At 49.3% G+C, this 14,052-nt stretch overlaps 1 protein-coding gene across 2 annotated transcripts in view; it reads right to left on the reverse strand.

The window, feature by feature from the left end:
- Positions 1–14,052, reverse strand: part of MYLK3 (myosin light chain kinase 3) — a 54,382-nt gene that overhangs the window by 18,383 nt on the left and 21,947 nt on the right. For both annotated transcript variants that reach the window (XM_037816040.1, XM_037816039.1), the window contains exons 2-7: positions 9,307–9,397; positions 7,895–8,318; positions 4,677–5,119; positions 2,476–2,581; positions 1,499–1,592; positions 767–876 (exon numbers count right to left, since the gene is read on the reverse strand). In XM_037816040.1, the coding sequence (XP_037671968.1) occupies positions 767–876; positions 1,499–1,592; positions 2,476–2,581; positions 4,677–5,119; positions 7,895–8,318; positions 9,307–9,397 (1,268 nt within the window). The remainder of the gene's footprint in view (positions 1–766; positions 877–1,498; positions 1,593–2,475; positions 2,582–4,676; positions 5,120–7,894; positions 8,319–9,306; positions 9,398–14,052) is intronic.

A 14,052-nucleotide genomic window follows, 5' to 3' on the forward strand; every position in this document is an offset into this window, starting at 1 on the left:
GAGCCAAACAAAAGACCGGGGATTGTCTTGGGTGTGAATAATCCAGGCCCACCCTGTATAATCTAGATCAGACTTGTAAACTCATTTGCCTTTGGTGGTCCACTAGTGACTACAAGAAACTCAAATGGGCAAATCAGGCCAGATATAAGAAAAAAGTTTTCTTGAAAGACACAGCCCTCTTAGTCTATCTTTTGTTTTCCCACTTTTGATAGAGATATAGACATGCCAGATTTTTTACTCGCCTCAGTCCTATCAGAAGGAAAACAGCAACACAAGGACAAAAATAAGTAGCCTCTGAGTCCTTGGCCTCAGCGTCGGGGGGCAGTTGGGAGTGGTGGGGACTGTGGCATGTGGGAGAACAGTCGCCCTGTCTGAAAAGGGCAGCCACTAGGAGCTCCAGCACACTGCTGCCAGCTGGAAATGCAGGCCCAACATTGCAAGATCTTCTACATTTTTGAGAAAAGCTGGAAATCTAGGTTTTAGGGAAATTTCCCAATTTCCAACTAACAACTAATTCAAAATGTTTTTAAATTGTTTAGGACAAACTGACATTCATGTGCAAGTCACATCAGGCCAGCTGGCTGCTAGCTTGTGGCAAAATGGCTTTGTCCTCCTTACCCTATATGGGAGGTCAGATAGCAAAACCAGAGGAGAGGGGATATGGACGCCCCAGTGAGGTATTAAGGAAAGGGGGAGCCTTGACTAGAACCAAGGTCCTGAGTCCTGCCTGAAGGGAAGCCACAGCCCCACCTCCCAAGACACTCACTACTCCATGATGAGAGTAAAGCTGTTCTTGCTCTCGAAGGCGTCATAGAGCTGGATCAGGTTCTTGTGGCTGAGCTGGTTCATAATGTTGATCTCATTCTTCACATCCTCCTTGCAGAGCCAGTGGGGAGAGGGGTGTCCAAGCAGATGGGTTAGGAAGGGGAGCCAGCCGAGCCACCCAACATACACACATGAGCACACACTCACACACGCACTCACAAAAACACACACACAAACACCCACTCACACATGCAAACACAGTAACATCCACTCACATACACTCACACACAAACAGTCACACACGCACACTCATACATTCGAATAAACAGTCACTCACACCCACACACCTTCATCCTTCAGTTTCCTGCTCTCATACCAGGTTTCTTTGACTCACCATCCAAACCAGGTTCTTACAACCACAGAGGATCTTAGTCTGACCCACCCGTTTCACAGATAGGAAAACTGAGGCCCAAGAAGGAAGGGGCCTTGTTGCCCAGGGTCACGCAGGCATCATGGTATATGCCTGAAAGACTGGAAGGCTGGGGCTGAGGGGCTGTGAGGAGACTTGGTGACTGGAGTGAGGAAGTCATGGAAAAGAGGCAAGAAAGGCGACCAGATTTCCTGCTCAGCCGCAGGGACATGGGACAATGTGGGCTCAGGCAGGCGTGAAGTAAGTGAAGGAAGTTCTGAGCTTGGCCAGAGGGATAGGGCTGGCCCAGGGCAGATGCCTCACCCGGTCCTTGGTGCTCTTCACTTTGATGATCTTGGCCGCCAGCGTGAGGCCTGTGGCCTTCTCCGTGCACCTGTGGACCTGGCCAAACCGGCCCCTGCACAGAGACGTTGACACAGCGTGCTGAGAGCACAAGAGGCTCACCACCTCACGGCTGACCTTCCTACCCGCCTCTCCACACACACCATGTGGTCTAACCTGCACCCTAGAGGCATCCTAGTCATCGCTCCCATACCATGTGGGTCATGCCTAAAACCTAGAAAATAACTTCCTCACCCCCACACCACATGGGCTAGCCTACACCCTAAGGAATATCCTCCTCACCCACACCAAATGAGCTATCCTGCAACTTAAGGGATTTCCTTCTCACCCCACACCACATGGGCTAGCCTTCAACCCAAGGGATATCCTTCTCACCCCACACCACATAGGCTAGCCTGTAACTTAAGGGATATCCTTCTCACCCCACACCACATGGGCTAGCCTGTAACTTAAGGGGTATCCTTCTCACCCCACACCACATGGGCTAGCCTGTACCACAGGGGATATTCTCCTTACCCCACACCACATGGACTATCCTGCAACCTAAGGGATATCTTTCTCACCCCACACCACATGGGCTAGCCTGCACCTAGGGGATATCTTTCTCACCCCACACCACATGAGCTATTCTGCATCCCAGGTCTCCCCTGCCCTCCCTGGTGTATGCTGTCCATATCGAGGCCATGTAGGCCACCTTGTACCCTATACGTCACTTGTGGACTTGTGGACACAAAACCCACCATGTGGACCAGCCTGCACATAGGGGATATCCTCTTCACCCCACGCTCTGTGGGTGATCCCATTCATTCCCGTGTTGCATTGGACATCCCACTCCCAGCCCTGGCTCAGTCAGCCAGCTCCTGAGAACCCCCGGCGGCATGCCAGCTCAGTTCCCTCCCCTCCGCTCCCACCCCTCACCGAGGCAGACGCCCACCTACCCTCCCAAGACCTGATGCTCACACACCGTGTAACCCGCCGAGATCGAGGTCTCCGTGACACTCACCACCCGGTGTTCGAAGGGGGCTGGCGGGGCCGGACCGTCATCTGCCCAGGAGACAAGAGGCACTTTCAGCCATGCATCCCAGACCCACCCAGCGGCGCTAGCGCGGCCCTTCTTCCCAGCCCCTGTCTTGCGAAAGCCCTTTCTTGAGAATCATCTCAGCCGGGCCCCTCCTTAGACAGAAGAGGGAGCGGAGTCGTAGGGCGAGATGACCAGCCCGAGGGACACGGGGACCGACGGGGGCCCCAGCGTCCAGGGCAGTGCTCTTTGCAGTGAATCATCGCAAGGTCAAGCTGTTCTGTCCAGTCTGTTCCCGGAAGTCCAGAAGGGGATCCAGGCTGGGTCTGTCTGGTCCCATGGGAAGCAGAGGGAACACAGGGCAATCGAGGAGAGTTTAATGAGGGGACTATTTTTAAAGTTCCAGGCAGGGCTATGGGAACCAGCAGGAGTTGGTGTGGCAGGGAGGAAGCTAGCGTGATAAATGCCTCACTCCTCTCAGTCTCCGGTCTCTTGACAGCTGACCTCAACCAGAAGCCAGAGGGCCCATGATGCAGATAGGAGCATCAGCTCTGGGACACAGGACGGGGGAGAGGAGTGGACAGTGGGTATTAAGGAAAATAGAGGACTGTCCACCCACGGAAAGAGAAGAAAAATGGTTTTGGCTTTAATTACATCTTGTCCTTCAGAGGTGATATGAATACCTAGAGGTGTAGTGAAGGAATGAAACAGAGTCCGGAACATGTTCCAAACACAATGACATAAATGTTTATGCCTTAAAGCCCGGAAGACACCGTGGCAGGAAGTAATGGCTTGGGTTGGCATTTGTTCAGGGACTGTCAGTGGGAGCACTCTGCTCACCCCTGGATTACAGAGAGCACCATAACCTCCAAACCAAATGCCTGAAGCAATGGAAAACAGCTATTTGCTATTGGTTTGTTTTAGCACAAGCAGTCTTCTGCTTCCCAAAGTCAAAGTTTGAATTTGCTTTGGGAGCATGTTGCTCATTCTTTTGCATCTGCAAAGACAACACCTGAGCTACAAGGGGGCAACATTTTGTGCATTTTTTTTTCTTTCTGGGCCCCTAGAAAGGTTGAGGGAGCCTGGATTCTAGGGGTATGTAACAGAGACTGAAAATCTAGCATTTGGTGTTTTCTATTCTGCACAATAACTGCCCTGTGTTTTGTAAAGTTGCTTAACTAAAAGGTTTATGCAAAAGGTTCTGGAATGCCATGGCCAGAGTCAGATCCTGACTCTGCCAATCACTAACTCTGTGGCCTAAGTGTGTTTCTTCACCTCTCCTGTGTTTCAGTTTCTGCATCTATAGAGTGGGTCCCCACTTCTTAGGCTTGTGCAAGTAAACATGGATACAGATGTACAGTGCTTGGCACATGGGAGCCCTTGGTTAACATAGGCTGGTCACCATCCCAAGTCTTCAAAAGACTCTGAGTTGCAACCTACTCTTAGCATATTTCAGGAGTTAAGGGAGCCCATGTCCATCTTTGGACCAGGTCATCATGGGGAAAGGAAACAGCCTGGAGAGGCCAGGATGACAGAGAACTGCGGAATCCAGGGCCACAGGCAGAAGTGGCAGGGGCCTCCAGAATAACCCGCAGACCATTCCTCAGGGGCATACAGAAATTCTAGAGCAGGGAGCCAGCAGAGGTCACACGGGATGGGCAGCTTCCCAATACCACCAAGACAGAAAGCAGATGGGCAGCCCTCACCACCCCCTTCTCTATCCCAGGCTGAGGGTCAAGCCCCCGGGTATGAACTGCTAATAGTGGGTTACACTCTCCAGTTAAAGCATTTGCTTTTTAACAGGAGCCCTCCCAGTCTCAATCCCCAGTGATACAAATGGTGGAAAGCATGGGCAGGTGGGTGGCTTTGAGAATCTACCCTGTACCCAGCAGGGCCCCTCCTTTCCTACCACTGTAGTCAATCTGAGTTTGGCCATTGGCCTCTCTGCAACTTGGTTTCCCACCTGGGATGTATGGCAGACTGTTTCTGAGTCTCAGGCTCCCCCAGACCCCCATCGTTTACCCCAGGAGGCTGCAGCAAGGCTCTCCGGGAGCAGGCCTCCACACTCACTCCCCGCAGGGCACAGGGAACGTCTGTTGAGCTGGTGATGGCTTCACTTACCCAGAACCACACTGCCTGCCTCGGCCCCCGGGGGTGTCCTCCTTCCTGCTTCCACTCTCTCCATGCCCCCAGCCGTGCAGGTCTTCCCGAGCTCAGGGCTTCTTGCTCCTGGGCCTCTGTCCTCCTGTGAGGCTAGGGTCCCAGCAGCCTCGTCCCTTCTGTCCATTCGGACCCAGCCTGGCCCCATGGCAGGCTTGGCCCCAGGCCCTTGCTCCATCTTGGCCTTTTCTCCCCCATTGCTGCTCCTCTTCGGCAGGTGGAGAGACTCCCTGGCTCCTGACTCAGACCCAGGGGCCCGGGGACAGCACTTGGGCCCGGCTGGGTCTGTCTTGCCTGGATGGGTGGCCGCTGGAGCCTCCATGGGGGCTGTGGGTCTGAGGCTAGCCCCTTGCATCACAAGCAGCTCCCCTCGCATCTCCGTCTCCTGCACATGGATGGAGATCCTGGGGCAGAGAGAAACATGGCCCTGAGGTTCAAACAAGGACTCGAGTCTGAGCAGTCCTGGGTTTACCACTCACCGACCACACAACCTCCCTTGGCTTCCAAGTTCTCATCTGTAAAACAGAGTCCTTAGGGCTGTTAGACAGCAAGAGTTAATTTGAGTTTGGACATCAGCATATCCAGCCCCCGCCCTCTGGATCTCTGACCACCTCTGCCCAGACAGGACACCAGGGGACAGGCCGGGCTTCAGGTGCGGTCAGCCCTCAGGATCCCCGGAGCAACTTTGAGGGCCCGTTGAAGCCTGCTTCTGACCCAGGGGGACTGAGAGATCTGGGCCTTTCCTACCCCTCTGGAGGCAGTGGATCCCCTTCCTTTCTCTGGACCTCAGTTTCGCTTTCAGTTAAATGAAGGCATTGAACCGAGTCAATTGTCCCACTGGAAGCCCCCAATTTATTAAAGTGCCCATGAGAATTGGACTTACAGGACAGACGGAAGGCCTGGCCGTGCTGGGCTCACGTGCTGCAAAGCTGAAGAGCAGGGGTTTCTTTTCCCACAGCCCTGCCGCAGACCCACTTCGTCACCCTGAAGCCCTGGGGTTGGGGACCCCAGCTGGGGGTCGTGAGGGCCGCCTGAGCCCTAACCCTCAGAGGGAAGGACAGTGACCTTCACATATGCCTCCCACGGCGGTTCAGGCCTCCCTCTGAGTTGTGCCCCACCCTGACTGCCCCTAGTGGGGGCTTCTTTTTGTCAGACTACAGACCACCTGCCCCTGGGGCTATAGGGGAAGATGGGGCTGGTCTTAGTTCTGCCACCAGTTCCTGGACGGCTCTGGGCAAGTCCAGCCTCAGTTTCCTCTTCTGTCAAACGGGGATAGTAATACCTCACAGATTAGCTGAGAGGCTCAACTAAGAGAGGAAAGCACAAACACAGGGTTCAAAAAGTGAGGCCCTTGCTCAGCAGTGGAAGGCCTGGGCCTCCTCTCTGAGCTGCTGAACCTCCAAGGGCAGTGTTGGTCCCTGAACCGTCCGAGAGACTGGGCGGGAGGCAGCAGAACTCCTCCAAAGCCAGGTCCCTCAGGACTGAGCGTGGGTTGGTGGTGACAGATAGACGGGAAGGGAGGCCCCGAGCCAAGCCAGCCCAGGCAGCCCGAGGGACACAGGAAACTGCAGGAAGCAGCTGCTGGAGGCGCATCCAGGCAGTCAGCCGAGAAGGCCACCATCCCAGGGCCAAAAGTCACTGCTCCTCCCCTTGGTCTTTACACCCTGGGAACCAAGAGGACCCCCAAAGCACTGCCATGCACGCCAAGCACTCTGAGAGTCCAAAGCTTTCTCCCCACTGCGCTGCACAGGCCTCCACTCTGTTCCGCCCTCCAGACGGGGCCTTGGGGTGCTCAACACAAGCAGCGGTGCCAAGCAGAACCTGCACTATGAATTCAAATCTATTTTCTTCAAAATATGCCCACACGCTCAGTGAGGACAGGCAGGTAGTGATCGCCCCACCTCCTGAGTCCTGCAGCAGAAACTGAGATGGGGACCTTCTCACCTCACTCAGGATTTTTTGGGGGGTCCCTAAGAAGTTCACGGAAAGTTCACCCCCTCCACAAATTCCACAATTAGACCCTGGCAGGGACCCACGGATGCCTGCCAGGAATGCCTCTCTGCAGCTTATGGGCCTCGTGGGAGGCTCCCATTTCCTTCCAGAACAAAGGCAGACAAATGATCTGGGCTTCTCTGCCAGTCACCACAGCAAACACAGACACCAGATCCTCTCCCCGAGCCAGGCCGCAGGGAGGCTCTGTTACAGGTCAGGGCAGCCCACGGCAGGTGCAGGGGGTCTCTGGGAGGAGCCCGGGGAGCACCCTGACCTACCAGGGAGCATCCAGGGGCCCGGATGGGGTGCTGCTCCAAGGAGCTGCAGAATTCAGGGGTGGGGAGGACAAGGGGGTCAGCAGATCTGGTTCTTCATTCTCCTATGCTGAGTCCAGAGCTCAGGTGCTGAGGCCTCATCCTAACATCCAACCTTCCAAGCTTCCAACCCCTACCCCCTCACCCCCAGCATAATCCCCCCAAAAGCCCTCCTAGATCAAATCCACCTACACTGACCGCCCACCACTCTGAGTTCCCCGCCTGCCTCATATTACTGGGATTTAATTAAATGCTGGCCTCATGAAGCAGGATGGTGCAGTTGTTGAGGGTACAGATTCTGGAGTGAAATATCCTGGATTCTGATCCCAGCTGTACGGACCTGGATACTCTGAGCCTAAGTTTCCTTATCATTAAAATGGGGACAGCAATACCCCTCACCTCCTAGGGAGGTTGAGAGAATAAAATAAGATAATGCCTGTAATATATTTGGCCAAAGCCTGTGCATTGGAAGTGAGCAGTGAACACTGTCTTTTAGCCATTACTGTTGCTTTAAGAGCTAGTGCCTCTCAGCTCTGTTCCACATTGGAATCACCTGGGGAGCTTGTTAAAACAAACAAACAAACAAACATAAAACCAATGTCTGAGTCTCACTCCAATTAAATCAGAATCTTTGGGCATCAGTACTTTTTAGATCCCACCAGGTAATTCTGATGGGCGGCAGGTGAGAACCAGTGCCCTGAGCTCCTGAGTTCCTGAAGGCCTTGATATTTTTCTGTCTTTCCCTCACCATGCAAGCCCAGAGCTGTGCATACCACAGACACTAAGTACGTGCAGCTTGTTCGCCGGCCATGCTCCAGCTGAGTTGCTGCAGTGAATTCCTTCCCTAGCCCGGCTTGGAAGAGCACGGCTTACCTTGGAAGCCGTTCTCCACCACCGTGAGCTTCCGTGGCCTGGGACTGGGGCCCTGGAGCCTCCAAGGGCTGGGTGCTGGGCCCTGAAGTCAGCCTCACCCTCTCCTCTGAGGACCGGGAATCAGGCCTGCTGGACGATGCTCCTTGTCCTACAGCTGGTGCAGCCTCCTGAACAGTGGCCCTGCTGGGGCCCGCAGACAATTCCAAGCCAGTCCTGGGGCTCTCACTGGATACCTGAGGGGCCTTGGCTTCCACCACTCTGGGTAGCAGCAGGTGGTCAGGAGGCACCTGGGCTGGACCAGGAACTCTGTCTCCCTGACCTGGAGAGGCCCCTGCCTGGATGAGGAGGTCAGCTCCCAACCCTGGAGTGTTGACAGGGGGCAAACGCTCCGATCTCTGTGCTGATGAGTCCACCTTCTGCCTCTCTACAGGAAACAGGATAAAAATGCACTGTTAAAAAGCCATCCCACTTGGAGGAATCTATCCCAGAGATAGATATTACACAGAACATGCACAAGGTCATTCAATGCAGCGCTGTTTATAATGGCCAAAGACCATTATAACAACATAAGTGACCATCAGTAGGGGCCTGGTTGACACAACTATGGTACATCCACACAATGGAGTATCTCACAGCCATAAAAAAGGAGAAAGGAATATCTCTATAAATGTCTATGGAGTGAGCTCAGCATATACGGTAAGTGAAAAGAGCAAGGTAGAGAAAAGTGTGATGGTGTGCTTCTGTTTATCTGATAAAGGTGTGTGCTTGCATATAATAAAAAGTAATGTTAGTCACTTTAATTATTACTCTGGTTATTTTTGTGAGTGTGGTAATGAGGGTGTCGGGGATTGATTTTGGTGATGAATGTACAACAATGTAATGGTACTGTGAACAATCGAATGTATGATTTGTTTTGTATGACTGCATAGTATGTGAATATATCTCAATAAAATGAATATTAAAAAAAGTAATGGAAAGATAAGGCAAACCCTTTTTAAATGGTTACAACAGGGGATGGAGAAAATAGGGTGCAGGGAACAAGGCTGGAAGCTAGACATCCCTTAATATATCCCTGTTTTGTCAATTTGACTTTGGAACTATGTAAATATTCTGCAAAATTATAAAACAAAATTAAATTTTAAAAAAGCAATCCATAAAAATTGAAAGCAAAGTGAAATAATAAACCTGAGACTAGAGTTGGTGGCATAGCCTACACAGAGAGGAACTATTCCAGGTGACATAGCAATTGACTATAAATCGCTAGCAGGATATACATAAAGGACGAAAAGGACAGCAAAAAGCAAAGCTCAGGTGGTTTTTCAGCAATCATTTTCCTGTTGAGGTGCTGCAATTTTTATTCTGAAACTGTTGTGTGTGCAATGTGGGATAAAGCAAATGAGGGTCCCACTCACCTTCCCGGGGCCCCCTGATCTCAGCTTGCACTCCTCTGGTGCTCAGCGCATGCTTTGGTTTTGCTCCCTTCTCTTCTGCTTTCTCTTTGTTCTAAAACAACAACCAAAAAAATCTCTCATCATCACCATCAACATCATCATTCATGTTGAGCACCCACCATGTTCTTAAGATAGAGGTACTTACATTATTTCATGTAGTGTCACAGTAATATTAGGTCAGTGTTACCATTATCATTTTAGGGAGAAGGTCACTGAGGCTTTTCACAAGGGGAAGAGCCCAGATTCAAACCCAGTTTCAGAACCAGAACCCAAGTTCTTTCCAATGCATCACTGTTCTAGTTTGCTAATGCTGCCAGAATGCAAAACACCAGAGATGGATTGGCTCTCATAAAAGGGGGTTTATTTGGGTACACAGTTACAGTCTTAAGGCCATAAAGTGTCCAAGGAAACACGTCAGCAATTGGGTACCTTCACTGGAGGATGGCCAATGGTGTCTGGAAAACCTGTTAGCTGGGAACTCACGTGGCTGGCGTCTGGTTTCAAAATGGCTTTCTCCCAGGATGTTCCTCTCTAGGCTGCAGTTCCTCAAAAATGTCACTCTTAGTTGCACTCTTAGTTGCACTTGGGATATTTGTCCTCTCTCAGCTTCTCTGGAGCAGGAGTCTGCTTTCAACAGCCGTCTTCAAAGTGTCTCTCATCTGCAGCTTCTGTGCTTTCTTCAAAGTGTCCCTCTTGGCTGTAGCAGCTTGCTCCTTCTGTCTGATCTTATATAGTGCACCAGTAATTTAATTCAGACCCACCCTGAATGGGCCGGCCAACTCCTCCATGGAAATTATCCAATCAGAGTCATCACCCACAGCTGGGTGGGGCCCGTCTCCATGGAAACACTCAAAGAATTACAATCTAATCAACACTGATACTCTGCCCACACAAGATTACATCAAAGATAATGGGGTTTGGGGGACATAATACATTCAAACCGGCACAATCACAGTATTGCCAGTGAGGACAATGGGTTCTAAAGAGACTGAACCTCAAAGGACTTAGACTAGGGATGGAAAATAAACTCAGTCTTAAAATGTCAACTCTGATCAATTGGTCACAGCTAGCAGCAGTTGGATTCTGAAGTCAAATGAATCCATGCTTAGTGGGATAAGAGTGCCACAATCGATCAACAATGTCTGCCAGGGACCTCGCAGTCACCTACTCACAGGATAGCCCATAGCCAGAGTGTGGACTCTCAGGCCAGACTTGCTGGATTTGAACCCTGCCTTTACCGCTTGGCCAAGATCCTTAACTTCTCTATGTCTCACTTTCCTCGTCTGTAAAACAGAACTAATAATTTGATTGACCTCATAGAATTAGTGGATATCAGGTGAGCTAATAAGTAGAGTGTCCCAAGAAGAGTACCCTGGGCACTGGCAACGTCATCCTGCTGGAGACAAACAGCTGTCGGTGTTCAATGAGCTCCGTGCCTGGCAAAGAGAGGCACCCAGCAGCAATTTGTTAAATTGGAATGATCCACACCAACCAGCACCTGGTGTCCATGTGCCTTTACTCCTAAAACAGGCCTGCCTGCTCAGTATGCTCCTGGCACAGCCCAGCATGAGCTGTCAAGAAACATTTCTGGATGGATGGACCCCTTGCTGGGGCATTTTGAGCCTTTGACCATGAAGTCCTGTGGTAGTTTGAAGCTCCATGTACCCCAGAAAATGCCATGTTCCTTTAAACCTCTCCTGTGGGTGCAGATCTATTGTGGGTGGGAGTTTTGATTGGGTTATTTCAATTGAGATGTGACCCACCTCATTCAAGGTGGGTCTTAATCCTCTTACTGGAGTCCTTTATAAGAGGCTAAAACAGAAAAGATGAAACTAAGAGACTGAGAGACAAGGAAACACCCACAGAAGCCCAGAGAGGAAGTCACGAAACCTGAAGCTGGAAGCAACAAAACCCGGGAGAGAAGGACAAACAGACATCACCATGTGCCTTGCTGTTTGACAGAGGAGTCCAAGCTCACCAGTAACTGGTGTTCAGAGACTGTATCGTACTCTTGATGCCTTAATTTGGACATTTTCATGGCCTTAGAATTGTAAACTTGTAGGCTAATAAATCTCCATTCTAAAAGCCAACCCATTTCTGGTATATTGCATTCTGGCAACTTTAGCAAACCGAAACAAGTCCCAAGACTCCTTCTGGCACTTGTCACAGCAGCAGCTCTGGTGCTAGCCCAGGTGCAAAAGCACTTACCACCGAAGCATGTGTCTACTTGGCCATGGATGCCTTTAACTGGGAGCCCAGAGGCCAAACACAGCTCCAGATGCATTTTGTTTGCTTACATAGCATTTAAAATTTTTTCAATTTATCAACATTTAAAACGTAGGATTTACATTAAAATTTGAAGTTCCCCTTTGTGGTGATGGAATTTTTCTCTCTTTTGATTATCGTGGTAGCTAAATTGTTATATACATTTGTTGAACTGTATACATAAAATGTGTGCCATTTATTTGGGTGTAGTTTGTGTGTGTGTGTGTGTGTGTGTAGTTTATTTTATGTAAATTATACCTTAATAAAGCTTAGTCAAAAAAAAACAAAACACTATAGCTTCCCAGCTTCTCTTGAAAAAATCTGAAGATCTGGCAACTCTAGGTCCACATGGCAAAAGCCAACTGGAGCAGTTCCCTCTAACTAGAGTGCCCTGGTCCCCACCTCTCCCTAATGTCTCTCTGACCCTAAGGCTTAGGATCGGTTCCACTGTTTTCTCTACGCTGTTCCCACTTCTCTCAGTCCTATTATCTGCTTGTTCCTTTGGGATTCCAGTACAACCTTTGCCCTCCTAATGATAAGGACACAACATATGGGAAACACATTGCACAGTGGCTGGCATGTATATACACTTCATATACACATGTTCACTGCTGCTATCATCATCACCATCGTCATTAGTGTGGCCTGGACTCCCTGCTCAGCAGATGCCTCTCCTTGTCCTCTCTCTGTATATATAATCTGTCCTGCCGCCCCCATAGTTGGGGGAACTGGAGGCATTATCGCGGGCCTCCTCCTGTTTCACCCCACCGGTAGAGAGAGATGCGTACAGACTGTCCTTTGGCAGACCTTGTTGGACTCAAAATGTCCTCTCCCTCCCTGTCTGCAGTGTAGGCACGCACATGCACACGCACACACACAGCTGAGTTCTGGCCTCAGGAGTCCTGAGTGTGCGACACTCTGGTCCCTGCCTTGTTCTGAGCATCTAGAGGAAGTAGAAGAAACCCAAATACCATTCTAGACTCATGGATGATGTCTAAATGGCTTGGCCAAGATTTGGGCCACCCCGGGCTGAGCCTGAGCCTGTCCTTCATGAGAGACCACCTGGCTTCTGATAATAAGCTAAGTCCTTGTAGCAAGCAAAGGAAGTGCCAGTCAACACTTCAGAAGATCCAAGAAGGTCCTTTACAAAATCCTGGCACAAATATTCAAATTTAACAATCAGTGCTAAGATTTAATTTGATTCCACAAATGATTACTATGCCTCTTCTTTGTAAGCAGGCTTAGGAAACACAAAAAGGGTCTCCATAAAGTCTCCTTACGTCACAGATTTCAGCACGGACAACGTGTTAAATAGTTGTGGCTGTGTCTCAGCTCACTGGTCATTCTCAGCACTTCCTGCAAGACCAGCCCTGTCCTCAGTACAGGGAGGGAAGTAGAGGCCTCAAGTCGGGGCCAACAAGGAGCTGATAGCCTGATTAGGAGACTACATCCAAACTTGTAGATAGTTACTCATCTGTGTATTAAATACAGGGACCAGAGAGATAGCAATCAAGTGCCAATACAGCAGTACAGACAAGAAATGAGAAAAGAAAACGTTCTATGACATTTCCCCATCCAGAAATTCCTAAACATTTGCAACTTTTAAAACAGCTAATTTTGTTAATATGTAGAGAGAGTGCTTACAAATCAAGAAGAAAAAGGCCAAAAACCAAAATAGAAAAGAGGGAGAAAGACATGAGCAGACAATTTACAGAAAATGCAAACATTTTTAAACTCATGAAAGATGCTCAATCTTGTCTAGTAAAAGAAATGTAAATTAAAACTACAGGGAGACATCATTCTATCTACTTTTGGTTATGTTTGAATTTCATAATAAAAGTTTTAAAAAAATTTTTATGAATTCAAAATAAAGAGTTTGGTTTAAGAGACATATGATCAACTGCAATACATAGGTCTTATTTGGACTCTGATTCAAATAAACTGTGTAAAAAAAAAGGAAGAAAATATTTTTAATTTTAATGAAGTCCACTTAATTGATTTTTTCTTTTGTTGCTCACACTTTTGGTATCCTATCTAAGAAATCACAACCAAATCCAGTGGGATTTCAAGAAAGTGAAAAGACAACTGAGTGGGAGAAAAATAACTATGAATCATATATCTGATAAGGGTTTAATATGCAGAATATATGAAGAACTGCTACAGCTCAAAAACAAAAGGACAACCCAATTTAAAAATGGGCAAAGGATTTGAATAGACATTTCTCTAAAGGCGATATACAAACGGCCAACAAGCACATGAAAAGATGCTCGACGTCGTTAGTCATTAGGGAAATACAAATCAAAATCATATTGAGATACCACTTCACCCCGACTAGGATGACTATTATTAAAAAAGAAGGGAAGGGAAGGGAAGGGAAGGGAAGGGAAGGGAAGGGAAGGGAAGGGAAGGGAAGTACTGGCAAGGATATGGCGAAAAAGGAAC

This window comes from Choloepus didactylus, chromosome 22 (assembly GCF_015220235.1).
Source record: "Choloepus didactylus isolate mChoDid1 chromosome 22, mChoDid1.pri, whole genome shotgun sequence".
Classification (NCBI taxonomy): domain Eukaryota; kingdom Metazoa; phylum Chordata; class Mammalia; order Pilosa; family Megalonychidae; genus Choloepus; species Choloepus didactylus.